The sequence below is a fragment of the Lissotriton vulgaris genome, chromosome 2_1 (assembly GCF_964263255.1).
Source record: "Lissotriton vulgaris chromosome 2_1, aLisVul1.2, whole genome shotgun sequence".
Taxonomy (NCBI): Eukaryota; Metazoa; Chordata; class Amphibia; order Caudata; family Salamandridae; genus Lissotriton; species Lissotriton vulgaris.
In genome coordinates, this window is record NC_141687.1 from 1394083254 (window position 1) to 1394111154 (window position 27901).

Sequence of the window (27901 nt, forward strand, 5' to 3'; positions counted from 1 at the left end):
GCCTGGGGCGAGACAGCCTTCAACAGCCAGTCATCGAGATAGAGGAAGACTGGCACCCCTGATCTCCACAGATGAGCTGCAACTACAGTCATCACCTTGGTTCACACCCTTGGGACACTGGGAAGGCCCAAGGGGAGTATGGTGAACTGAAGGTGCTCGTAGCCTAAAGTGAACCGAAGGTAATGTCTGTGGGCAGGCAGGATAAAGATGTGGAAGAATGTGTCCTGTAAGTCCAACGCTACCAGCCAGTCTCCCTGGTGAAGGGCAGACAGGCCTTTAACGAGCATGAGCATTCTGAATTTCTCCTTTTTCAGGAGGAAATTGAGAGGGCGTAGGTCTAGGATAAGACAAAGGCTTTTGTCCTTCATGAGCCACAGAGAGTAACAGGAATACGACCTATTTCTAATGTCAGCTTCTTCTCTATGGCTCGCTTGGCCAAGAGAGCCGCCACTTCCTGGCAGAGGTAGGAAATATGGTGCTCCATCAGCCTGTTACGTGGCTAACATGGTTGGAGGGATACTCATGAAGGGGAGGGAGTAGTCCCTTTGGACACTTTGGAGTTTCTTAGTGGTTGTATGTTATTAACCTCCAGAGGTACAAAAGAGGTTTGGAGGATGTAGCTGCTGGGGGAGTGGTGGGCTGGCTACCTGACCCACTGGGTCTGTGAGTACTGAGTCCTAAGCCACACAGGGGTTGGGAAACTTGTGTGCCGTGGTGACTGGGTGGGTACAGACCCGGTTGGAAGCCCTTTCCGTGGCCACGGAAGGCAGACTGGGGTTGACAAAGGGCCATGGAAAGGCCTAAGGACCAAAATGTAGCTCTGCCATCCTTGAAACGCTCCAGCGCTGAGTCCACTTTGTGTCCAAAGAGATGGGAGCCATTAAAGGGCAAGTACATGAGCAAGGCATGGACATCCTCTGAAAAGCCAGTGGTTCTAAGGGCCACTGACAAAGAAACCGTTTTGCCCAGTCAGTCAGTTATATCCAGGCCACAGTGTGTGGTGTATTTAGCAGGGTTCCTCCTGTCAGCAAATGCTTTGGAGAGTATGGCCGGGGTCTCCTATGAGACCATGAGCAGCACCTGTACAGCCAAGTCCCAGAGCGAGTGCTTGTTGCAGATAAGCACTGGATGTATCTTTGTGTTTGATCTATAGGCCATTTTATGTTCCTTACAGTCTCTTGTGTCCGTCCAGGAAGGGAGTGAGCTCTGGGGAGGAGGTTTAGGAAGGATTAGTTACTTACCTGTAATCCTAGTTCTCTTCCAGGGGTATCCTCATCAAAGTCATAAGCATTAGAATATTCCCGCCCATGTGCGGGACCCCGGAAACACTATATTATATGTGCCCCACATATATATACACATATATATATATATAAAAAATATATATATAAAAAACAAGCAATAGCAGCCAAATCACATTAGAGCTGAAATATGCTGTACAGAATTTCCACCATACATGAAAAATAAGCATTAGAAACATGAGAAACAACACCAAAGATTGTTTAGAAATTGTTTTAATGCTCAGAAAGCAGTAGAAATTCGCAGAACTCACTGGAAGCATAGGAAGCTCCCAGGCTGCATAGCAAACACACAGTCTAAGGAGACTGAAAAGCTAACCTGTAGCTGAATAGCAAAAAACTGACACTGTGCCTTTAAGGCACTCATGACCCCCTGCATCCCATCATGCCCCAGGAGTGGCAGTTAGGTCAGTTCTTTTCGGAGACTGAAAAACAAACCCAATAACAAATAGGTAAACAATATCTCCTTATGAAAGAGTATCCTTTGCCCGGGGAGGCGGGAGGGTTACTTATGACTTTGATGAGGATACCCATGGAAGAGAACTAGGATTACAGGCAAGTAACTAATCCTTCTCTTCCAGGGGATCCTCATCAATAGTCATAAGCATTAGAATAGAATAGCGAGCCTCTCCTCATCCCTGCGGGCAAAGGAAAAATAAGACAGAAAATCTCATCAATAAGCCTGAGTAGACAAACAGACTACCCAAACAGATTCCTCAAGGAGGCTTGTCCCACTTGAGTATCGGTCCTGGAATCAGAGTTGAGGCAGTAATGCCACGTAAAGGTATGCACTGATTTCCAGGTTGCAGCCTTGCATATTTCCGACATGGGAACGTCATGCAAGAAAGCCACTGTAGCCGCCTTCCCTCTAGTGGAATGCGCTTTCGGAGACATCAACAAAGGTTTTCCTGCTAGTTGATAGGCCAACTTAATGCAAGAGACAATCCACCTGGAAATGGACCTCTTTGCAGCTGGAAAGCCAGTTCACATTGCACCATAGTTCACAAACAGTTGGTCCGTTTTCCTAATCCCTTTAGTCTTTTCCAAATAAAACTTAAGCACTCTTTTAAGATCTAAGGAGTGAAGCGACCGCTCGGCCGGGGTCACAGGGTTAGGAAAAAAGGAGGGTAGGGAAATAGACTGATTTATATGAAAATCAGAGATGACCTTAGGCAAGAAGGATGGGTGAGCCCTTAGGACTACTCTGTTATGGTGGAATACAGTATAAGGTTCCTTTGCACAGAGCGCTTGTATCTCACTGACTCTGCGCGCAGAGGTAATTGCCACCAAAAAAGCTGCCTTCCAAGAGAGATGTTGTAAGGAAGCCTTGTGTATGGGCTCAAAAGGTGGAGACATTAACCTTGATAGAACTAGGTTTAATTCCCACGGAGGAGAAGGATTTCGCACAGGGGGATACACTTTCTTCAATCCCTGGAGGAAATCCTTGACCACTGGAACCTGAAAGAAAGACACCTGGTCCGGTGACTTCCTGTAAGCCACAATAGCTGACAAATGCACTCTAATGGAAGCGTACTTTAGACCAGCTGTTGCGAGGGAAAGGAGGTATGGTAAGATGACATCCTCCTTCCCCATAATCGGATCCAAATGATGATCCCTACACCACAAGTAAAATCTTTTCCACTTGAAGGCGTAGGATGCTCTTGTGGACGGTCTCTTAGCCTCCTTTAAAATGTTCATGCATTCTGGAGGCAGGTTCAAATGTCCGTACTAGTGAAAGAAGGGGGTTCCCCAGTGGGCTTTTTAAGGATGTAGGCAGGTCGTGGGGGGAAACAGCACCGATCCCCCCATGCGACCGATCGTCTCTACTATTGGCTCTGCCACCGAGCCACTGTCAAAATATATTGACAAATTCCTAAACCCTATGGTGACTGAACTCGAATCATACGTGAGGGACACAGGACATTTTATCCAACAAATAGAAGGCTTATCATTTTATGAGAACTCTGAAATAATGGTTACCCTCGATGTGGAATCATTGTATTCCAACATCCCTCAGAGAGGTGCATACGAAGTCATTGAAAGCATACTCTCTAGAAAGCCCGATATCACCAATGATGAATTCATTTTGCAATGTCTCAGGATAGTTCTTTTCGAGAACTATTTTGAATTTGACAACACCATGTACAGGCAGGCCACTGGAGTTAGCATGGGAGCGAGCTGTGCCCCCAGTATAGCGTGCCTATACATGGGCGAGTTTGAAAAAAACAACATCTTCAACGAAATGGCCCCCTTCTTCGAGAACGTCAAGAACTGGAAACGGTTCATTGACGACATCTTTTTCATCTGGAAGGGGGCCGAAGAACAGCTATCTGAATTCATCCAATGGCTCAATGCGGCGGACGCTAATCTGAGATTCACTAGTCACACAAGTACTTCCAAAATTGAATTTTTGGATATTTGGATTGAACACGACAAAAACACCATCAAGGTATCACTATACACCAAGCCTATGGCTCGGAACACCTTGCTCCAGTACTCCAGCTTCCATCCGCGGAGTCAGAGGGACAGTATCCCTTACAGTCAGTTTCTCCGAATTAGGAGAAATTGCTCGGATATGCACGACTTCCTGATTCAAGCTGATATCTTGCAAGAGAAACTCCGATTTCGAGGCTACCCAGCTAGATTAATCAAAGAGTCGTTCAAACGGGCAAGATACACCAACAGAGAGGCTATGTTCACATCGAGAAACTCTGAAAAAACCAACCAGCTTGTATGTGTTACTCGCCACTCTGAAATGAACCATAAGATTAGACAGGCCATCAACTCAAGTTGGCATATTCTGAATGTAGAAAGTGAGAAGCCACACCTGACCCGACCGATATTTGCCTAAAAAAAAACCCCAACCTGAAAAACCATCTGGTAAGAGGCAAAGTCCGAGAAACGTCCGAAAACATTCAAACCACCATAACCGGACTTGAACCCATATATGGCAATCACAAATGTGGGACATGCCATATCTGCCCCCAGGCTATCGTGGGAGAGACTTTCAGTACCAACAACCGCACGATATCTGTACGACGGAATGCAACTATGACAAACTGTCGCACTAGCAACATCATATATCTAATCCTGTGTCCATGTAACCTCCCATATGTTGGGGAGACAGGCAGAGAATGCAGAGTGCGAATAGGGGAACATAAGTCTAACATCAGGAATCAAAAAACCACTGCCCCCATAGTAACTCATTGGCTTGAGAAAGAACATAAAGAACTGGAACTTCGTTGGTTCATCCTGGAAAAAATAAAAGCGAACCCTGGAACTGATCCCGTAGGTTTACGAAAAAAACGGGAGGTGTTCTGGATCTTTTTCTTGGATACTGTGGACAAAGGACTCAATGAAGAATGTCCCTGGCACCAAGCATTTTTGTAAACATGAATTTCGTGACAATAATGCCTGACCATTATTCCCAAGAAACAGAGAACTAAATCAGGAGGTCACTGCTCTGCATTTGATAACTAATTTTGAAATGGATGTACTTTGAATCCCTCAAGGGAGTATGCTAAAATATATATCCCTACAACATAGTGTCTAGTTTAATAACAGTAAAAAGGACAGCAAAATTAATCCCTCCTAGATGGTAGTTACTAAGTAGCCTTGGGTATTAAGTCCATTATCTATATCTATAGCACTCGAGTAGCCTTTCCAAGATGGCTACGACATGTTGATTAGCAACATAAAGTCCGTCGTTGATGTCGACCATATCCACGCCGCCGATATATCCCATGTATAACTCGAGAAACGGGCTTGATCTTAAATAAACTCACTGCATCGTAACCCAGTTAGATTATGCTTAGGAAATGTTTCGAGGTGTTCATTATTTAAATGAACCAACAAAACCCTCTTCAAAGATGGCGACCACAAAGATGTCTAGACTAGCTATCTAGCCCCAGAATGTCCTCTCTAAGATGGCCGCCACCGAGCTATCGGTAACCAGTTAGTCTGTCATCGATTCTATTATCCCCAAGCAGCTGACTAGCTTCAATTGTGGCGCGAAAAATCGGCTATTTAAATATTAACAGGCTCGGTACGTATGTGAGTCCTGTCTCCCGTGATGAAAGGTCGATACGGCGGATCGACGGAACCCCATCTACGGACTGCGCTCCCACTACGCAAGGTAAGTGTTATTGGCTGATACCCTATTACTCCAACAGAATGCGCTCAGCCGTTTACTTATTACGCTCCTCTATCTTATATCCAACATTAGGCAGCTCCATCTGCAGCAACGCGCCGTCTCAACAGCTGAAAAACGTAGTGGCCACTTACATCTATCCCTAACGGTGTGTATATGTGAGAGACACCTTGACGCCACAATACCTAGAGGTTATCTGCTATATTATATATTTACCATTTGATCCTCCATTAGGGACTTTTTCAAGATACCTGTTGTCCTGCACACGCCAGCAGCTACGGTGGACCTATACCCTACCAGACTCACCGCTTTAAAGTCCCTAATCCCTCACGGTGTGTATATATTATTAGCGACTTGACCTTGCTTTACCTAGAGGACATTGGCTATAATGTATACTTACCATATTATCCTCCTTTAGGGATATCTGCTTGATACTTGCAGTCCTAAAAAATTCTAAAGTACAGCGGACCTACATTTATTCCTCCGCCGTCAACCCCTGCGTAGTGGAGCCTATCCTTTGATATACAAGCTTAACGATTCAGGTAATAGAACCATGGGCATTATCCACTGTTAGGGTTATAACAAACTAATGAGGACTACCCGTAATCAGTGTTCCCTTGTTACTTACCAGGATCTTTGTTCCTTGAAAATACTACATGCGCACTGCCCCTGAAGAACCGTCCTAAGACTATATCAGGTAAACCGAAGCTTTATACCTTCCCAACACAGGACTGGGCTTAACAAACTTCATAAATCGAATAAAATATCGAATGATAGTGTGAGTTAAATAATGGCAAATTCTATCATGTTAAATCGAGCGATGGTATATATATAAAAAATACTTTATTTCAATTATAGGTCCTCCATTGTAGTACTCGGCTTGAAAGAAATTAGAAAATATCCTCCCATAGATGCAAGACATCCGGTTCCGAGCCTCTACGTCATTTCTAACTAGAAATTCATAATAGGTAAAACTTGATTTAACATCTTGTATCTTTGGCTTAATACTGTTTGGTAAAAATAAACAGGATACTATCTAGTACCACCACAGTTTGACCTTATTTAATCTATGCATACCCCTACTGTCTTTCAAAGTCTAATAACTATCAAAAATCCTTTCTTATATTATGCCTAAACCATCCTCCTCCTCCAGCTGAAGGTTGGGCTCTTTAATACCATAGCCCCTGGCTGTTAATATGATATGCAATAACTTTCCTGCTCTTGGTCAATATGTGTCCCAGAATGACTGTATATTATAATGTGATATATGAAAGATGTGATATTGTTTTCTTGATTGGTTACTTAGCTCAGGTTATCATATTGCCTTTTACAGATCTCACCTAACCGGGAGTCTGGTTCTGGGAGTGTCTCTAGGTAGCTTGGTACTGCACACCCTCAAAATGGCAACCATATAGACATCAGACGAACAATAACAATTATGGTTTAACCTCTGTAAAAAATGTATTAGAAAGGATAAGAATATATATATGTCTTGACAAATTTAATTGTTATATAGAAAAATACTAAGGCATTGTGTTTTATTTCCAGATCATTATCTCCTCCCCTCCCAGTCAACAACCCCCAGCCCTGACGAAGGTGTGGCCCATCCGGCCTGTCACCGAAACGCGCGTCGGCTTGTGTCTCCAGAAATACGGCATACTGTGCTATATTAATTAGGGGCCGTATTAAGATTGTCTATCTTGAACAATATTCTGTTCTATGCTACATATTTACCATCTATGTGTTGCATACACCAGAACGATGGGAATGTATGGAAGAATGAAAGTGGAATGATAGAACTTTAGGTAGGATCCCTTTTTGAAAATTTGAGAGTATGAGAGTATGACTGAAGTGTGAAGTGTTACTGGGTAGGCCCCAAAGTAAAATGAATTTCTGTTACTTTTACCTTTCTCCATTTTCTTATGTATGTTGTTCAATATCCTAAAGAAAATTATGTGTTATTTATGTATGTAAGTGTTTTCTACATCAGGTCTAAGAGTATATATAAAAAAATTAAAATACATATATATTTGCTAAAAACCTCCTCTTGAGTATAATTGGATTGAGTTAATTTTGTCATGTGCAGTGCCAACTCCTAGGTTTATCACCCCATATATATTGGGATCCTATTGTCGGGACCACCACATCATTTGGCGGGGTACGTCTCTTGTTCTTTGTTCAAATGTCCGTACTGCAGGACCTCAGGAGCCATGCTGTTAGGCTCAACGACGGGAGGTTGGGATGCATTATCCTCCCGTTCATTTTGCTCAACAGGTCTGGTCTGCAAGGGAGTCGTTTGTGTGGACACACAGACAGATGTAGAAGGTCCGGATACCACCACTGCCGAGGCCAGTCTGGAGCAATCAGGATCATGTCCATGTCCGTCCTGAGGAGCTTGGAAACCACTCTCGGAATCAGAGCCAGGGGAGGAAAGGCGTATGCGAACATCCCCGCCCAATCCAACAGAAGAGCGTTCCCCTGCGTCCCTGGTCTGTGGAACCTGGACGCGAAGGCGCAGCACTTGGTGTTTTCGTCGTCTGCAAACAAGTCTATGGATGGACGTCGCCAGCAACGAAAAAGCTCTTCTACTTCGTCGTTTAGCACCCAGTCTGGCTGATCTTCGAAGTGCCTGCTGAGTGCGTCTGCTTTGACGTTCAACTCGCCCGGAAGATGCACCGCCACTATTGTGAGACCTCGAGCGAGAAGCCAATGCCATATTGCCTGAGCGTCTCGAGACAGTGGGCGAGATTTTGTGCCTCCTTGCATGTTCAGATAGAACATGGTTGTTGTATTGTCCATCTGAACCAGAACTGAGTTGGATGTGATCGCTGGCAGAAAAGCTTTGAGAGCCAGGTATACCGCCCTGAGTTCCAGCATGTTGATATGGTATGTCTGCTCCTGCGCAGACCACCGGCCTTGAATCTGAAGCTGACCCATGTGTGCTCCCCAGCCTTGCAGGGAGGCATCTGTCACTATAGATTGGGATGGAATGGGCTGGTGAAACGGCACTCCTACCATCACATTGTGTCTCCGAGTCCACCATCTGATGGACTCTTTCGTCGCCTGGGAGAGATGGATTCGGTCCTCCCAAAGCCCAGTTGCCTGGTCCCACTGATCCTCCAGAGCCTGTTGCAGAGGACGCATTCTCAGCCTGGCGTTTGGGATGAGAAAGATGCAGGACGCCATGGAACCCAGCAGAGACGCTACTTGTTGTGCTGTTGGAGGCCGAGACTCTAGCAGAATCCCACATTTCTGGTTCATGGAAGAAAGTCTCTCCTCCGAAGGAAACGCTTTTCCCACGCTTGTGTCCAGAACGGAGCCTAGGTAGTGGATGGATTGCGTAGGCCGCTGGACTGACTTATCCAGGTTCACATGGAGGCCGAGCCTGTGGAGCTGGTGCAGGCACAGATGTAGATCTTGCGTTACCCGTACCGGAGATGGACCCTTTAGGAGCCAGTCGTCCAGATACGGATAAATGAAGAGACCCTTCTTGTGAAGAAAAGCCGCCACCACTGCCATGCATTTGGTGAAGACTCGTGGTGCGGACTTGAGACCGAAGGGTAACACCTTGTATTGGTAGTGTTTGTTTCCCACAACAAACCTTAGGTACTTGCGATGTTGCTGCGCAATCGGGATGTGAAAGTACGCATCTTGCAGATCCACCGAACACATCCAATCTCCGGCTTCCAGATGAGGACATATTTGGTGAAGCGCCAACATGCGGAACTTTTCCTTGACGATATTCCTGTTTAGCAGTCGTAGGTCAAGTATGGGTCTGAACTTGTCCTCCTTATCTTTTTTGGGGACAAGGAAGTATCTGGAGTAAACTCCTTTTCCTCTTAGAGAGAGAGGAACTTCCTCTATCGCTCTTTTTTGCAGCAGGATCTCTACCTCTCGTCGGAGCAAGCTTAGTTGGTGAGGGCAAGAGCTCTTCGGAGGGACACTCTTTGGAAGAGCACGGAAACGTATCCTGTATCCATTGCGCAGTATATTCAGCACCCACTGATCTCTTGTGATGCTGACCCACTCTGCCAGGTGTTGTGAAGCACTTCCTCCCAATGGAGTGGGAAACGGCGTCAGAGGAAGCCACTGTTCAGGCCTTTCCTCCCCTCGTGGTGTTGGAGGACTGTTGGTGACTGTAGGAGAGTAGGGTCTGCAATCCTATGATCAACCAGATTTTTTGCTTTTGTTTCACTGGTTTACGACTTTCTCGGGCTGTGGGCCTGCCAATCAGACCCACAGCCTAGCTGTTCTCTCGCTAAATTGATGTGTGTACCTTAGGTGCATTACCCAATTGGAACTGGGCCACCTTGTCAGACCCTGTAACTCAGGGCATCGGTGTACCCAGGGCCTACCAGGGGCTGAAGCATGTATTATGCCACCCCTGGGTGGCCATCTAAATCTGACACAACTGGCTGCGCGACAGCTGGGGCAACGTGGCGTACTCGCCCGTTGCTGTAGGTATAGTATCCCTATATCTAACCCTAAAATGGACACCCGAGTTCCTATCAGTCACTCCTATGGCAGGCCTTGACAATCCTAAAGGCAGAGTGCATGGAATCGTGTGAATTGGGCTCTGGCACGAGCCGAGCCCGGTTGCAGCTTGTGGAACCAAGACCCAATGGCTGTTCCATGATAACGCGTGGAGAAGTGTGGCTCACTGGTTAGAGCAGGCAGACCCTGAAGCAGAGGTCAGACACAGGACCAGGGTTCAATTCCCGACGCGGCAGGGTCTTGAGCTCAAATGTCCATGGACTCGATAATTCTCGCTTCGGTGCCTGACCTAATCATGGGTTCACACTCTGCAACTCTGGGCATTAAGCTTGCTTAATCTCCACTACGGCCCCCCCGCGGCGGGATGCCTGGCTTTCACCTTGGGGATGCCCTGTAGGGGCTATCTCACAGGGAAAAGCCAGGACGGGTTCCCAAGGCAAGCGCGGAGATACCCCTTCGGGGGTCGATTCAGGCGCTATATAAGAAATATAATAATAATAATAATATTAGTAACTTCAGTATCGCGTTATCAAGACATGTCGAGTAAGGTGTCATACGAATCGGGATGATGACCCCTCACCAATACTGGCGACGAGGTTGGCATTCCGCCCTTCTAGAGGGACACGACATGTACGTAACTGTGAACCCCGGTTAAAGTTAACTGAAGCCTCAGCTCCACAAAATGGATGCTGCCACCACAGACACGAGTCTGACCTCCTGCTGCTGGGAGTCCTTCCACCGAGGAGAGCTTGGACAAAGGGTTTCCTGTCCGGGGCGGTGTTCGCATCATCCCAGACAGGGTTTTGTGTATCCTGGGTAGGCAGGGCTTTACAAGAAGGTGACTGCGGAGTGGCACCCCGGTGCTCACTACGCATCTGCCGGTTAGAACCAGTTCCAGGGGCGCGCAGCCCCTGACCTGGGGAAAGTCCGGCAGGGGAGAGGGGTGTAACTACCCCCCTTCCTGGTCCCACCCCTAGGGCAGGACCTAGTCATGTACCCACCCCTTTCTTTAGGATAAAGGCAGGAGCGGGGACACTTCCAAATTAGATCATCTTTGAATCAAGAATACTTTCTACGAAAGGAACTCTCGACTCTTCTCAAGATTTCTCCCTTGTGGCTAAGGAGTAGTCACCCTGCACCCGCAGGCACCATCTAAGAACTCTGCGGTTTGCTGCAAGTCCTTCCTCAGGAATCCGACTGCCCAGCTCGACGAGGGACAGGCCATTATCAAAACCTGCACGCTTTCTTAAACCAGCACGACCACTGAGGGATCCTCTGGTGAGTGCTCTGGGGTCCGAGAAGCCCCGACCCTGAGCAGCTCCAGCACCGAAGTGCAGCCTCCCAGCATCTTCACGATCTGTGTGGGGCCCTTCTGCTCTTTGCTGTTCAGCACGTTGTCCGATCATTAGCCGCTGGCTTGTGACCCTCTTGACGACACCCGACAACCAACGCTGCTGGTCTGGTTGCTCCAGACTGGCCTTTGCTCCCTTCTGCGAGAGGAGCACCCAGGACCCTCCTGGTCCACTCAAGACGCCATTTTAGGCCCACCACGTGGCCCTGAAATTTGCCAAGGCTTGTTGCCCCAATCCTGGGCCCAGCGACGCCGACAGCATCAACCTTCGTGGGACAGCTCGCACCTCCATCCTGGTCGCCGACAACGCCTCCTGGTCCGTGAGACTGCAGAGCCTAGCGTCGCCCACTCACCTAGTCGAGGTGACGATCATCCGGTGCCCTCCTGGTACCCTCTGACTACTGGCTAGTAGTACGAACTTGGTCCCCTCTGCTTTCAGGTGTCATCCATCTCTGATCCAGGCTTGGATCTCTACGAACTATTTCCACTGGTCGCCGGCCAGCAACTCCTTCCTTCCGGCTCCCGGCTCGTCAGCGAAGACTCCCGACGTCTGTAAAGACTTGTGCAGCCACAGCCCTTGGGGTTAGGTAACTTCGGCATTTCGGTGCCCGCATAGCCTCCTTATTTAAGGGTCCCGAGTCCCTATCGCTTCCGACTTGCCTTATCGGGTCCGTCCGAGACCACTAAACTTTCCGTGCCCTCGGGCACTTGTATTGATTGTGCACTTGAAGTATTTTCTTAAGAGTTTCGTTGTGTGCTTAGTACCCTGTCCTCATAAAGAGTACAGGGCTGTTGTGATTCTAATAAATACACTGTTTATTTTCATAACACTTGTGTGGTGTCCTTTCACTTGGTGTTCAAGGGGTATGTGATGGTATAACAGCTGGCTTAACACGCCCTCTAGAGTTTAGCCCGAAGACTGCTCGTATCCACGCTACTAGGATAGGTGGTCTAAGGTTGACTTACAACCAATCACCATAAGGGTCGTTTGGACCGATGCATAGTGGTCGCTAGAATAGTGAACACTGCATATCGGGCCAACTTCTCACAGTGACCTCCCCTTCCCCTGCTGGGCTTGCCACGATACTGGGGTTTCCCTTGAGTTTTGTTCTGGGACCACTGAGGGGTTTGAACCCTCTGTTGAGCTGCTCTCCCCCTGTTGGTCTTGAAGCGGCGCTTGAATTCCTTTTTCTTCTCCAAGCCCACCGCCTTCACCGTGTCCAGCTCAGTCTTCATTCGGGTCATCTCTTCGTCCGCATGTTCACCGAAGAGAGCGGAACCCGAAAAGGGAAGATTTAGAATCCGATGCTGAGCATCTGGTTTTAGACCTGTAAGGCGCAACCAGGCCGATCTTCTGGCACAAACTCCATGGGAATAGGAATGAGCCGAAAGCACCGCCCCATCCGCGGCCGTGCTTATCATCTGGTTTGCCACCAGACACCCCTCCGTAACAGTTTCTTCAAAGTCTTGCTGGTCCTCTTTCGGTAGCTTGGCTTTGAATCTTTCCATCGAGTCCCATAAGGCTCTGTCATACCGACCCAGGAGTGCAGCTGCACTGGCAAACTTAAGAGTGGAAGCAGCAGAGTTGCAAACCTTCCGACCCCAGGAGTCTTGGGTTTTGCTGTCCTTATCTGGCGGGACTGAAGACGTACCAGCAACCGCATGTGTCTTCCTCGCCGCTGCCACGATGACAGAGTCCGCTGGAGGGTCAGATTTCACAAACACCGGGTCAGAAGCCGCCGGTTTGTACTTCTTCTGAATGCGTGCCGGGACTGCTCTGAGTGCTGCTGGGGTTTGGAAAACCTCCTTGACAGGGTCCATAATCCCCGGAACCAAAGGCAGCAGAGGTCTGGAGATGGCCTTCTTGTGTAAGGTTTCAAAAATGACTGTCGTCATCACTTGAGGGACAGACATTTCGATGTTCAGCTTAAGCGCACCTCTCTGCAGGACATCCAGATACGTGCCAATATCATCCACTGGGGAGGTCCTGGACGTCGGACTGTCCGTCAAAGTCGGGGAGTAGTCCCTCTTGGACGATCTGGTAGAAGAAGTTGAGGAAGTAGACGGAGTACGTCTAAGCCTATGGTGAGTACTAAGTCTTCGCTCCCGCGACCTCCTTGAACGCTCCTCTCGTCTAGGGGAGCGAGATCTGACCCGATCTCTTGTCCGATGTTCCCTTCTAGGAGATCGGGATGCCCTTGGGGATCTGGCCGGCGATCGCACGGGAGATCTGCCCCGAGGAGATCGAGACCTTTTCCGACCTTCCAGTCTAGGATCCCTTGCAGGAGACCGCGACCTTCTCCGACCTTCCAGTCTAGGTTCCCTTGTAGGAGAACGGGATCTTCGTGGCACCTTGGAGGGTAGCGGCACAGGGGATGTGCGCCTGGGAGGGCTATGCTTGTCCATCTCCTCCACCAGGTCTTGGAGAGGAGACCTGTGGTGTGGGCTGGCATACTCCTGCATACGCTTGGTAGGCCCATCGTCTCGCCAATGGTCCAAGGATCTGTACCATATAGGTGAGAGCCTGATGCGCCCCGCCGAAGGATCTGGACGATGCTCAGGAGTTCTGTGTACAGGACTTCTGGACTTTGAATGCTCAGTAGAGGAGCCAGAGGACCGATAAGATGAATGGTGAGAAGCAGATTCTGTCACCATGATCGTATCCGAGTGTCTCGACGTCGAGCGTTCCTTTCTCGCAGTCGAACGCCTTCGAGGAGTCGGAGGATCGAATAATCTCGACCTCGAATGTCCATGGGAGGTTCTGTAGTCTCTCGACGTCGAGCGACGCTGATTCGCCGTCGACGGAACCCTCTGCTTCGACGTCGAACGGCGGTGTCCGGCCGTCGACGAAGACCTCTGCCTCGACGTCGACCGACGATGTCCTGTCGCCGACGGAAGCTTTTCTCTTGACGTCGAGCGACCTCGTCCTGTCGTCGACAGAGCTTTCTGCCTCGACGTCGAACGGTGATGATCGACCGTCGACGGAGATCTCTGCCTCGACGCCGAATGCCTGTGCGACGACGGCGGAGGGGTATTGGACACCCTCGACGCCGAGCGCTGATGCTGCACTGTTGGCGACTGCGTCGTCGACGCCGATCCACGAGCCACCGCCGATGGCGGAGGGGTCTTGGTCCTCGACGCCGATCGCTCCTTCTTGGACGACGGCGGAGGGGTCACACTTCTCGACGCCGGTCGTCGCTTGGATGACGACGGCGAAGTGACCTTCCTCGACGCCGGTCGTCGCCTGGTTGACGACGGCGGAGGGGTAATGGATCTCGACGCCGACCGTCGCCCGGTTGACGGCGGCGGAGTAGCCTTCCTCGACCCCGATCGTCGCCCGGTTGACGACGGCGGAGGGGATTTTGACGACGGAGCTGCTTTCGACGTCGTCAACGTACCTGGTCTTCTTCTCGACGGCGAGCCCGCCGTCAACGGTAGTTTCGAAGAGGAAAACTCCACCTGTGGATCTTTTCTCAGCGCTGAGCTCAACGCTGAAGTTGAAGGGTGTGAAGACTTCTTTTTTGAAGAGGCATGAGTCTTCTTGGAGCCCTTCTTCCCTGGAGATCTCCCTCTCGAAGCTCTGTGAGCCAGGCCATAAATCCGAATCCTCTTCCTGTCCTTGAGAGTCCTTCCTGACAGGTTCTCACAATGAGGACAGGTGCCTAGATCATGATCTTCAGGCAGGCAAAGGATACAAACGTCATGGCTGTCTGATTTGGCCTTCTTGTTGCCACAAGAAGGGCATTTATCAAAGAGAGAAGGCATTTTCCGAGGAAAATGCACACCAAACTGCTGAAAACAAGCAGTATCTTACTTGACTAGATGTAAGACGTCGAAGTAGGAGCAAAAGTTGTCAAAAAGAAGCAATTTTTCTGTAAAAAACCAGGAAAATAGTGGAGCTGTGTAACCAGGGTCCTTCACTGAAGGAGCCGGAAAGAACAACTGACCTAACTGCCACTCCTGGGGCATGATGGGATGCAGGGGGTCATGAGTGCCTTAAAGGCACAGTGTCAGTTTTTTGCTATTCAGCTACAGGTTAGCTTTTCAGTCTCCTTAGACTGTGTGTTTGCAATGCAGCCTGGGAGCTTCCTATGCTTCCAGTGAGTTCTGTGAATTTCTACTGCTTTCTGAGCATTAAAACAATTTCTAAACAATCTTTGGTGTTGTTTCTCATGTTTCTAATGCTTATTTTTCATGTATGGTGGAAATTCTGTACAGCATATTTCAGCTCTAATGTGATTTGGCTGCTATTGCTTGTTTTTTAAATATATATTATTTATATATATATGTGTATATATATGTGGGGCACATATAATATAGTGTTTCCGGGGTCCCGCACATGGGCGGGAATATTCTAATGCTTATGACTATTGATGAGGATCCCCTGGAAGAGAACTTCCCATCTACTTTGCAGAAACTTGGTAAATGTGAGCTGCATTTGGGGCTGCGTTAGTAGTGTTGTGCCCAGCTATTTAATGCCTAGGAGGGAAAGGGGATTTTATTTTGCAGCCAGCCATAACATTATCTAATGGCTTAGTAAATGTATTTTATGTTGCAATACTAAATATTTGGAAAGTAGAACCCCCCCTAGGTCTGCATATTGTTTAAGATATTCCTAGAATCTCCTTTACTCTCCAAAAAACCCAAACCCTTTTTGCTAACCCTTGTAAACATAGCGCGCTATCTATCGTAGCTATGTTAGGAACCAGGAGGAAGACAGGAATATAGTGTTTTGCAGAAATTCAGTGGTAAATGGAAGAGGCACCTTATGTGCGTTTCCAACATAATAGTAAAATCTATGAAAGTACGTTTAAATAATTTAAACACCGTATACAAAGTCTGTAAACAGCACATTCACACCCTCGCTGTAAGCGCAGCCTGGTAGACGTGCTTCTATTTTCCAACTTGGTAAAAAAACACAACGGCAGTGCTGCGCTATTTAAATTTTTATGGTAATACATGGAGCAATTAACCCGAGCAATTAACCCGAACACTTGCTCATATATTACGTGGAGCATTTCACCCGTGCTCTTGCTCCTATATTAAATAATTAAAGAGCAACATCTTATCTTATTTCAGGATGAATAATCAGCTCCCAGCAGAAACGTCCCCCAAAATTTTGGTGGGCTTTCTCTGTTGCCTGCGTCTGCTGCTGTAGTTTGTCAGACGTTTTCAGTGCACCTCTAATGTCCATGGCAGAAAAAATAATCAGAGTTTGCATACACACAAAGGAGGTTGTAGCCTGATCAGGTTTCACAACCTCCCAACAGAGAAAAAAAAAAAGAAAACAAAAGCACTTTCGGGCTCCAACCACAAGATGGCGGAATATGCACAGTAAGTGAATCTAGAAGACGTCTATGCTGCAAAACAACCGTATGACTTCAATTGTGAAGATGATCTATGGCTCCGCGACCGATTCCGGGACCTTTCTCTGCGCGAAATTCCAGACTGTCGCAGTGTTGCAAGTCGAGCGACATGATGCTTGAGGAATGCTCCCTCAAGGCCTTGGGGTACATCGCGTGACAATAGACAGAGGTATTGGCATCATGCTCGAGGCACAAGAGGCAGACATGGTGTGAGTCTGTCACCGACATCTGCCAGTTACAGGCACCACAGGCTTAAAACTAGTCTTCCTCGTAGACATTCCTGCCACACTAGGAGACAATGTTGCAAAAATTCTCCAACAAAAGGTATAAAAAAGTCAGTCAAAAAGTGACTGGGGGTAGCTCTTCTCCAGGTCTGCGGTGACTGGCGTGGAAAGAAAAGAAAGTACATCAATGCGCTGGGGTTGCACCTATTTATTACGTTTTATATAGCACAAGTATCACCCTTGTAGGTATCAGAGTCTTAAAATGATCAAGAACACATATATATATAAGTAACAACATCATCATTAAGCATGGACACGGTGTGGGCATCTCTCCTAGAGAGCAAACCACAGGGTCCAGGTGGACCGTAACCAGTAGAACAGAGTAAGAATACAGTTTGCAAGAAGTATGCATGCGTACAGCAAAGGGATAGCTCAAGTTCTGGAGTATAGCTCATGCGTTCAACAGCATAGATTTGTTCACTAGTATCCTTTTGACTTCTTTCTTGAATGAGGCAATTGAGGGATTTATTCTGATTTCAAGGGGAAGGGTGTTCCAGATTCTCAGGGTTATGCCTGAGACGGTTCGGTTATAAGTTTTCTTTTGGTGGAATTATGTGGTTTCAGCAGCAGGGAACTAGTGCTTCTAGATGCTCTTCAGCTACCAGACAGCTCTAGTTCTTGAGCAAGGTACCTTGAAGTGTCGAAATATAGGGCTTTATGTGTCACGGAGGCTCTGCGCACATCACTTCTGACATGGATGAAGCCACGCAGCGCTGAACACCACCACCTACGGGCACGCAAAGGCACTGCTCACAAAACATTTCGGGATCCAGTATGGTGCCTGGAGAGAATTCTAAAGTGAGGAATCTGAGGCTAAATTTCTCTATCAGATGTGGTTTTCACCAAGGAGGAAATATGCCCTAGGGCCCTTATGAGGATGTTTTTTTGGCCAAGGCATAACTGAGTTTGGTGCAGTGCACAGTCTATTCTGACAAGATCAAGTTTTGAACAACCTTTCCTTTTTTTGCAGCAGTGAAGCCAACAAGTAACTGATTATCAATGTGGCAGTGCTTAATCCCATCAGTGCTGAAAGTAAGTGCAGGCTGTGGATCCAACTAGTGTAACCTTTTTCCTATTTAGCTGGAAGTGGTGGAAATAAGGTGCTCAGAGTGATCTTGAAGATTTTAAATGCTCTGCTCACAGTGCATGTTTTATTATCGATAATAAGTGAATTCATGCAGGATTATTATTTTTGACTTGCATTTAGGTACACAGTGATCATTTTAACATAGTTTGTTGCTCATGAACCCCTAGGGAATCACAGGTGATGAAACAATGTCTGGTATGGTATTTTCCAACTGCCAATGTATATATTTGTAAATGATTGCCTAGCATTTAGTAGCGTGTGTGTAATAAATGTATTCTCATTTTTCTAAAAGAAAAAGTACTGACTGGACAATCATTTACTGAGTTTTATTAATGTGTGCTAGTAAATGGGGATTACTAGCCCACCCAACCTCCCTTGAGTAGGCTTTGGCAGCATAATCTTTAATCTTTGGTAGCAAACTAAGATCAACCATTCATTTTTATACCATACTCTATGGGCAACTTAAATTCATGCACAGTTTTAAGGCATTTCATCACCTCAGCACGGAGTCAGGTGTTAAATCACTTGAGTAACTCATGAGCAATGCTGGGTTTGTAGTTCAGATGTAAAGGCACTTCAGATCCACCCTTGACCAGGGTAGAGGGGCAATCCTTTTAACTGCAAGAGTACTTTGATGGCCCATATTGGGTTGTAGGGGGAATCATACCTATAACAAATGTGAATAAGGTGGCTAGTACCTAGACAATGGCATAGTATTTGTGAGAGTAAACTCCGATGACGTGGGTCTGGAATGATCAACAACCCTTTAAGCCTTTGACCTGTGGTTAGACAAGAAGCATGAGTGCACAGGGGAGGGAGGGAACTCCTGACCAGTTAAAAAAAGTACAAAGATAGAGAAATATACTAAGCACAAACGAGGTAAATTAGAGAAAGAGCTGCAGTTTTGCAAATTAAGCAGGAGGGCCATGCACTGTGCAGTAGTTCTTCATTGCCCTCACCTACTAGCAGCCTTCCTAGCAATTTGGAAGCAGCAATTTTCTGTAATGCAAAACCCTCCTCTCCGAGAAAGCTGGAGAATAAGTAAAAGCAGCACTTCCTAAAGGTGACAGGTGAGCATAATGTCTCCCCTCTCCTCAATTCCGTGAGAAAAACAAATGCAGGGAGCATGAGACAGGTGTATGCAGCAGAGATCCAGAAGGGCTGAATCATCTATACCATAATTTTCAGAATCACTACTACATACATAATTTCCATGAATATTTGATGAATATTAATTTATCTTATTCAGCCATCAGGCACCTATAGCATGGCTTGGGCGGTCATGAGTCACCACTATGGATCTAACTGGCCTAAGAGGTGGCACAAAGGAAAACACTAAAAATAAATTGTGATTTCCTGTAATCAACAGTTTGGCAGGCAGAGCATTTAAGTATCTTGTCGGAATTTAATTGTTTGTGATACATAAGTGCTGCGATGTCTTTGAGCACCACAGATCAGGCATAAGAGTGATTCACAATGAGTAATACCTACCAGAGCTCCACTTGTAAGATTTTCAAAGATTCAATATCCTTTTCTTGGCAAGCCATCTGAAATAAAAACATACATGTATATTTACTCTCCCATCTTCCTTTGTGTTAACATTTTCAAATCATCACAACACAAGCTATGAGACACTTACCACCACTGACTGCAGCAACAGGAAAACCTCTTCGGACAAGTAATTCACTGTGAAGTACAAAATTACACGTTAATATTCTGAAGCATTAGTTTGTGGTCCACTAGCAGCAAATAGAAACAAGCATTTACAATGCAATGGTTTCGCCTTTGGAAAAGTTAGAGTTATTGGCATTGTAAATGACAAAATTTGTATTTATGTGTTGGTTTTGAAAACATAAATAAATGGCATTATCATTTACATCGCCATTAGCTTAATCTCTGCAGTCACTCTGCACTCTCTAGCACTCCCTACTCACTCTGCACTCTCTAGCACTCCCTATGCACTCTGCACTCCCTAAGCACTCTGCACTCCCTATGCACTCTGCACTCCCTATGCGCTCCCTATGCACTCCCTATGCGCTCCCTATGCACTCTGCGCTCCCTAGGCACTCTGCACTCTCTAGGCACTCTGCACTCCCTAGGCACTCTGCACTCCCTAGGCACTCTGCACGCACTATGCTCTTGCACGCACTATGCACTCTGCACGCACTATGCACTCCGCACTCCCTAGGCACTCTGCACTCCCTAGGCACTCTGCACTTCCTATGCACTCAGCACTCCCTATGCACTCTGCACGCACTATGCACTCTGCACGCACTATGCACTCTGCACTCCCTATGCACTCTGCACTCCCTATGCACTCTGCACTCCCTATGCACTCTGCACTCCCTATGCACTTTGCACTCCGCACTCTCTACTCTGCACTCTCTACTCTGCACTCTCTACTCTGCACTCACTAGTCTGCACACACTCTACTCTGCACTCTCTACTCTGCACACTCACTACTCTGCCCACTGCACTCACTACTCTGCACTCTACACACTCACTCTGCACTCTGCACAAAGATCCGTTACAATTAAAATAAAATAAAACGATGTGTAAAAATTATATGAAGTAATCTTCCTCAAGTTTTTCTAGCACCGGATTCTCTCCCTTCCTTTCCCCTTCTAGCTCCCCACCTCACCTTCTGCCCACACTTTTTCAGATAATGCTGTGAATGGGTGATTATTTTGCCGTTTTGATTGCTATTTTCCTAGCAGGGTGAGCTGTACAGGCACATAATTACCATAAATTATAACAGCATTTCATCCCCTTCATATACCTCCACTCGCCTCAAAAACGTGGCGTGTAAGAAAGTGGCCCCATTAAGGTCAATGGAGAATGAACAGTCTTTTGGAGGGTGCTGTAGGTTTGAAAAGCGGGGGGCACCAATAAAGTCTATGTCTGCATATATTTTGTCAGGCGGTTGATGAGAAGCCGAAAGTTGGTTCTGCCTGCCAGATGCGGGTGAGTTGACAGGTATATCTCCCTCACGGACATCCGGCTGACTTTCACCAAGCCTAGGAGACTTTAAAACACAAAACATTCTGTGGATTTCTCTTTCACTTGTAGGTTGGAACCAGTGAGTGGAGACAGCTCAGCCTGCTAAGCAGACACTGCCCCGAGGGCCTCTATTTTTAAAGGATGAGGCAATTCAAGCCACCATTGTCCGAACCAGGATGACATCACTCGGCCACTGAAGCGCCCGCTCCTGAAAAGGAAGGAACAAGACAACCAGCTGTTTCAGAAACTGGGAAGAGAGAGCGTGCGGCGGCCTGTGGGCACTTTCCCTCACAGGGGGGACGCCGCCATCAAAGGTATCTTGCGAGGCCCGCCTTCGTCACAGACAATAATGGCGGCCATTTAAATCCCAGTGAGATGGGAGACGAAACCCACGAGGCGCGAAGGAGGCCGTCAGAGGAAAACAAAGGGGAACCCCGCACCACGGTTAAATGGGCCCCAGAAGACGAGGTGGGGAGACCTACAGGAGAATCTCCTATTCTACCCCGGGCGATTCTTAGATATATGGAAAGACTTTGAAAGGCACTCACCTGGACTTCCCACGGCAGCGGTCGGCCGCGGAATGACGAAAAGAAACGTTCACGACCAAAAAAATAAACCCCACCCACCGCCGCACTAACGTCCTAAAAGGGGCCGGATGAGAAAAATTCTCAGAAACGCCCACGAGTCGTCTCGCAAAATGACTGACGCCTCTGTTTTCCAATGGCTAGCCTCCATTTGTGGAGCTAGCCAATGGGAAACAGAGGCGGGACAAACAGTCATACTGCAAAACAAAAGATTTTGCCTGCGCGAAATGCTGCTTACGCAGCTTTCGACAGGCAAAACCTAAAAAAACATGATCACAACAACAGAATAGCTCAATACTCTACAATAATGGAGATATGTAAGCAGAAAAACCACCAAATATAAAAATAATTTGTCCTCTTGACAAAGTATTTGTTAAAATGGAGTGTGGGGCTGAGAGGCCTTCCATGGGCAGGAAAGTTGTGCCACTTTGTCTCTGTTCGATTTTTCTTCCCCCGCCCTTTATTTTTTCCCTTAATGGACACGACAAGTTGAGTGCCCTGGAGGTATTCAACAATTTTGATAACATTAAAAAACAGAACACAAGCTTGCCAAGGAGAGCACCCAAAATGTACCTCCACCCCTAGTAAAGGGTTATGACTGGTCATTCTAACCAATGCTATTACACTGAAGGTTAGTAGTAGGCCGATTATAGTGCAAAAGTGCATGATTTTAATTTTTAACAATACCCCTTAAGACAGATTTTGCAAACCATTCTCTTGCTCATTTCCCCTAAATGTAGACCTTCTTTCCACCTAGAATGTGCACTTTATTGTGAGCATGAGTGTATGTGGGCTTTATTGTGTACAACAGTGTGTGTGTGTGTGTGTTTGTGACCTGTTTTACACCTGGGTGGTGTGGAAGCAATTAGATCCTATGGAGGGCAGGGAAGAAAGCAAAAATTATGGTTTCACTTTAGGTGTGTAATTTCTTCAATGTGGATGTGAAAGCTTTCAGACAACCTGTCCTGGTACCCAAGTGCTAACACCACAGTTATGTGTGCAAGAACATCTACGCATTCACAGTCCATAAGCCCCCACCTACCATTTAGGCTGTACAGGGGATTTGCACCTACTCATACTGTGTACAGAAAATACTTAGCTGGGACACAATAGAGAGCTGAACAATATGCAAGTCAAAGGGTCGTTAAACAGGAATCTGTCGGCCAATTCTTTCTCCTTGCACTATGTATTGGAATGTATTGTATTGTATTGTATTGTATTGTATATTGGATTTATATAGCGCCTTATTACCCAGGGGTCTCTAAGCGCTTAGCAGAGGATGAGCACAGTATTAATAGGGGAGAAAGTTAGACATTACCCCATGCCTCCTGAAACAGCACCGTTTTTAGCTTTTTTCTAAAGGGTAGTAGGCTTGTTTCTTTGCGCAGGCTCTCTCGCAGTTTATTCCATGCACTGGGAATTGTATGGGAAAAAGTGCGCCCTCCTAGAGAGGATAGTTTAAAACACGGACAGACCAACAGTGCAGCATCTGTTGATCATAAATTCCTGCTGGGAGCGTATGGGATTAAACGTTCCTTGATGTATTTTGGGGCGTGTCCATACAGGGCTTTATGCGTACTGCATAGGCCCTTGAATTTGGCCCGCTGTTTCCCCGGCAGCCAATGGAGTTTGTGGAGGAGGGGGGTGTCGTGGGTTCTTCTGGGTCAGTTGAAGATTAGCCTGGCAGCGTCGTTCATGATTACCTGAAGTCTGCTCAGCAATTTTTGAGGGATACCGACATACAAAACGTTGCCGTACTCCAGACGTTCCAGGATCAGTGCTGATACTGCTCTCCTGAGCATGTCTGCCGACAGGATAGGGGAGAGTTTACACAGTTGTCTCATTATGCCCACACATGTGCCTACTACGGCGGAGACCTGGGCTGACATAGTGAGGTTGGCATCTACGATCAGAACTAGGCTTTTCACTGCTTCTGCTGGTACTGGGGATGGCATTAGTTCAGTGGGCCACAAGAGATCGTTCCAAGGGCTAGATGCCGTTGTGATCGCCAGCACCTCGGTCTTGTCAGGGTTTATTTTTAATGAGTTGGCCGTCATCCAGTTCACTGTAAATTTTAAGATGTTTTGCATTCTCTGGTATGCCATTGGACAGTTGTCAATTTGGATGATGATCTGCGTATCATCGGCGTAGTTGTATATATTGCAGTCCATCTGATTTAATGTTGAAATAAGGGGTTGCAGGTAAGCATTAAACAGTAGGGGTGATAATGCTGAGCCCTGAGGGACTCCACATGTGATACGTGCTGCCTGCGATACCAGGTCAGCTAATTGCACTCTCTGAACCCGTTCGCCAAGGAAGGAGGTCAGCCAGGCATGGGCGGTGCCCTGGATACCGAGATCCCACATCCGTGACAACAGTAGGTCATGCTTGACCGTATCAAATGCCACGGAGAGGTCTAACAGCACCAGGGCACACAAGTTTTTTTTGTCTGCTCCAAGTCTCAGGTCGTCCAGCACGGAAAGCATGACCAATTCCGTGCTATGGTGGGCCCTGAAACCGGCCTGGTTGGGTTCCAGCAGGAAATTGTTTTCTAGATGATGAGAGAGGGTGGGCAACACATGTTGTTCCAAAATTTTAGCTAGGAACGGTAGTTGTGAAATGGGCCTGTAGTTTTTCAAGATCTTTATATCTGCCCCTGCCTTTTTCAGGAGGGGGATCAGCCGGGCTTCCTTGAAGTTGGAGGGAACCTGTCCAGTTGTAAGTGAGCTGTTCAGGAGTGATAATATGTCGTCCTCCAGCCCTGACCAGGCTTGTTTGTAAATCCTCGGAGGACACGGGTCCGCCGGTGAACCCGACTTGACTCGACCCATCACTGTTCTCATGGTTTCCTTAGTGAGTAAGGGTAGTGAGATTAGGGGCTGGGTGACTGTTGGGGTGATTTTAATAGTAGTATCCAAGCAGTCCAGTCTGAGGGTGGTCTCGATTCTAACAAAAGGTCAGCTACTTTGATAGTAAAAAATGACAGAAATTTTTGGCAGTCTTCTTGTGAGAAGGAGGGGGGCTGTTCCTTCTTTTTTCTCAGTTCTGACAGGACCTTACAGATTTCTTTCTGGGGATTGGATGATGTCGTGATTCTGTCTTCATAAAACTCAGCTTTCCTGGCCCTAATAGCTTGTTTATAGATGGTTAACTCTTTGGCATATAAAGCTTGAGTGCTTGAATCATACCCCTTGCGCCAGGCTCTCTCCGTCCGACGCAAGGAGCGCTTCAAAAGCCTCTATGCTTCATTGAACCAGGGAGCACCTTTACCCTTATCTCCGAATTTGACCCTTCGAGCTGGTGCCACCGCCTCAATGGCACTTTCCAGTTTTTGTGACAGTTTGAGACTAGCTGTCTCAGCGTCATCATCTGGTAGTCTATTAAAGTGAGAAGGTAGTCTCTCTAGAGTGGAGATAAGTGTGTCAGTGTTGATTGTGTTCCACCTTCTCACTACCTGCCACTCCGCGATATGCGGTACACATTGCCCCGGGAATGCTATTCTACCCTGCAAAAGGGGGTGGTCCGACCATATGCAGGGCGAAATGGTGATAGGGCTCAGCATCGGGACTGATGTCCAGATCAGGTCCAGTGTGTGGCCTTTCTCATGCGTCGGACCAGTCACCCTCTGGATTAGATCTAGCGAGGTCATGGCCTCTTCTAGCTGTTTAGACATGGCGTCTTTAGGGGGCACCTCCCAGTGGAGATTAAAATCTCCCATAACCATGAGACCCTCATACCTTGTTCGTAGGTCGTGAACCAAGCCCAGAAAAGGCTCCATGAAGGCTGGGGGAGTCCTTGGGGGCAGTAAACAAGGAGTATCACCAGGCAGTTGGTGGCAGAACAGAGCTTGACTCCCAGAATATCCGCACCCTCCAGACTTTCTGCACAGATGGTCTCGGTTTGAAATGATTTGTTATAAAGAAGGGCACCTTCCCCCCCCCCCCCCCTTCCTACCATCTTTCCTGTTGCGAATAATGGCACTGAAGTTGGGAGGCAGTGCTGCCACCAAGTCAGGCATGGAAGAGTCTTCTAACCAGGTTTCCGTGACCCCTAATACATCCAGGTTGTCTTCTTGGAGCAGGGAAAACACCTCCAGATTGTGTTTTTGGAGGGAGCGCGTATTGAGCAGGGCAACGCTCTGTGATGTTACTTTTCCTATTTCCCTCCTCAAGCTAGTCTTGCTAGTAGGTGGCTTAGCTGTGGGTTTCAACAGCCTCTCCTGTTTAAGTGTCTCCGCTATTTGCGGGCTTATATGACCGGTTTTGTTATTTAACGCAAGCAAGGCTTCCCTGGAGTAACTAGGCCCTGGGACAGGGGTTGTGGCCCCTAGTCCCGGCCAGGCGTGGACGGGCGTAGACGGGCCTGACTCTGGCGCGACTCCGGCGCGCCCGCTGTGCGCATTCGCTGCACGAAGACATGATCATCCCCTTTTATGCGCAACTAGAGCGCACTCGATCCGCCCCACACACAAGATGGCCGCCGCTATTCAGTGCTCGGGACCGGCTCCACAGCGTCAATACTCGGCTGGGAGTGGTCCTGGGCAGCGGGAAAGAGGGGGAGCGAAGTAGGCAGCTAAGGCTTATTAAATCAAGCTATTCTTGCTAGGTTTGCAGTGCAATATATTAAACGCTGATTAAGCTGTAAGTAATAGTGTATTTAGTGCATTATCCAGCCTAAAGTATGAAGTCATATACAAAAATGTTGGATTTAAATTTGAAATTAAATAATAATCCCCTGCTATTAATTTAATTATTATTTTCTTTGTTTACAGTTTCGAGATAATTTTCATGATTCTGTAGTTAAGGAAATCAATTCTATGTCAGGACCCGGAGGCGAGAATTGGGCTTTTCTTTCTTCTATTTTATTCACTAGCAGCCTTAGAAAACAACCATAAACAACAATAGGACTTAATTTCCCATGAAGCTTAAGTGAAAAGGTAACACTGTTATGTAATAGTCAATTGTCAAATCAGGCGCCTCTTGGTACAATAACAGCCCATGAAACACTGCTGGAAGTCCTGTTTCTTCGCTGCTAGCAGCCTCCTTCAGTTAAGTGTTCCTCTTCCCTCAGTCTTGGCTGGGTGATTTTGGGACTGTTTATCTGATTGTCTTTGTTTCATTAGCTCTGTATTTGTTTTTTCTATGCCCCGGTATACTGTGGGAATATATTTGCATTGGTTTCAGTTTCCTTAGCTGTTTGTCACGATATTGATCTAGTGTAATATTGTGCTTCGGAGCATATGCTCCGTGCTTCGTTTTTTCCCCTTTCCAGGGCACAGGTTGTTTCTTTTCTGTATTGGGAGCCACCACTCCTCTAACGCGGCTGCGGGAACGTTCTACCCACTCCTACGCGGCGGCGTAGTTGGGTGTGTTGCAGGCGGAGTGCGCGGAGGTCCGCCAGCCGCTAGAGGGCGTGCCTCATTTTCTCCGTTCCAGGAGCGTTGGTTTTTTCCTCAGAGAGAAGCGGGCAGAGGTTGCGTCAGTTAGCGGTCTTTGCCAAGCGCCTCCGCCCGAGTCTGTGTTCTGCTGCGCTTGCTTACCCGTCTGGAGAGCCAAACACCCTCCAGGGGGTAAGACTGCACATTTCGTGCCTGCCTCCAGACAGTATAATTAAAGCCCGCTTTGATTACTAAGGGAATTTCAGTGCTACGTTTTAAGCTGGGCTTGTCCCATCCCCTTAGCCCTCGGACCTGGTGAGTGGCCACCCTTAATGTGTTTTCCCTACTTACCTGGCACTGACCTCTGGTCCTCAGCTACTCCTGGTTATCGCTGTGGAGGAGTTTGATGATTACTATGAGGAGGAGGACACTCAATATTTCCCGCTTTCAGATTAATTCTGTGACGCGGTCTCGGAAGCGATGGCTCCTCTGGAGAAGAGGTTGGATGACTTAGTGAAATGCCTTCAACCCCTCCCTGCGAGGTAAGACATTCCAAGGCCTTTGGGCTCCCTACCTCCGGAGTCGAGCCTCGTTCCACCTCCTGAGAGACCGCGCAAACGCCCCCACTACGACGGGGTGCATCAAGATGCCTTTGATAGGCTGCGCCAAGCATTTTTGGATGCCCAGGCCCCCTTGCTGCCGGCAGATCCTTCCCCTTCAGATCCTCTGCCTGCGTGAGCCCCAGGCCCGTGGCCTCCCCACCTCCTTCGGAGGAGTCCTGGGGCGCTTCAGACGGCAAAGCTGACCAGGGTAGGTCTTGGCGTCCCTCCCCCTCAGGGTCCGTAGTTCGCCCCGAGACTCCAGTACCTCGGAGCGACCCTCAGTCAGACCTCCTTGACCCGGAGGACCT

The 27901-nt window shown here is 47.6% G+C and overlaps 1 protein-coding gene across 1 annotated transcript in view; it reads right to left on the reverse strand.

Moving 5' to 3' along the window:
* The window catches only part of LOC147732630 (40-kDa huntingtin-associated protein-like), a 657506-nt gene that overhangs the window by 99964 nt on the left and 529641 nt on the right, over positions 1 to 27901 (reverse strand). The window contains exons 10-11 of the mRNA XM_086957151.1: positions 19670 to 19716; positions 19522 to 19577 (exon numbers count right to left, since the gene is read on the reverse strand). Of these exons, the coding sequence (XP_086813277.1) occupies positions 19522 to 19577; positions 19670 to 19716 (103 nt within the window). The remainder of the gene's footprint in view (positions 1 to 19521; positions 19578 to 19669; positions 19717 to 27901) is intronic.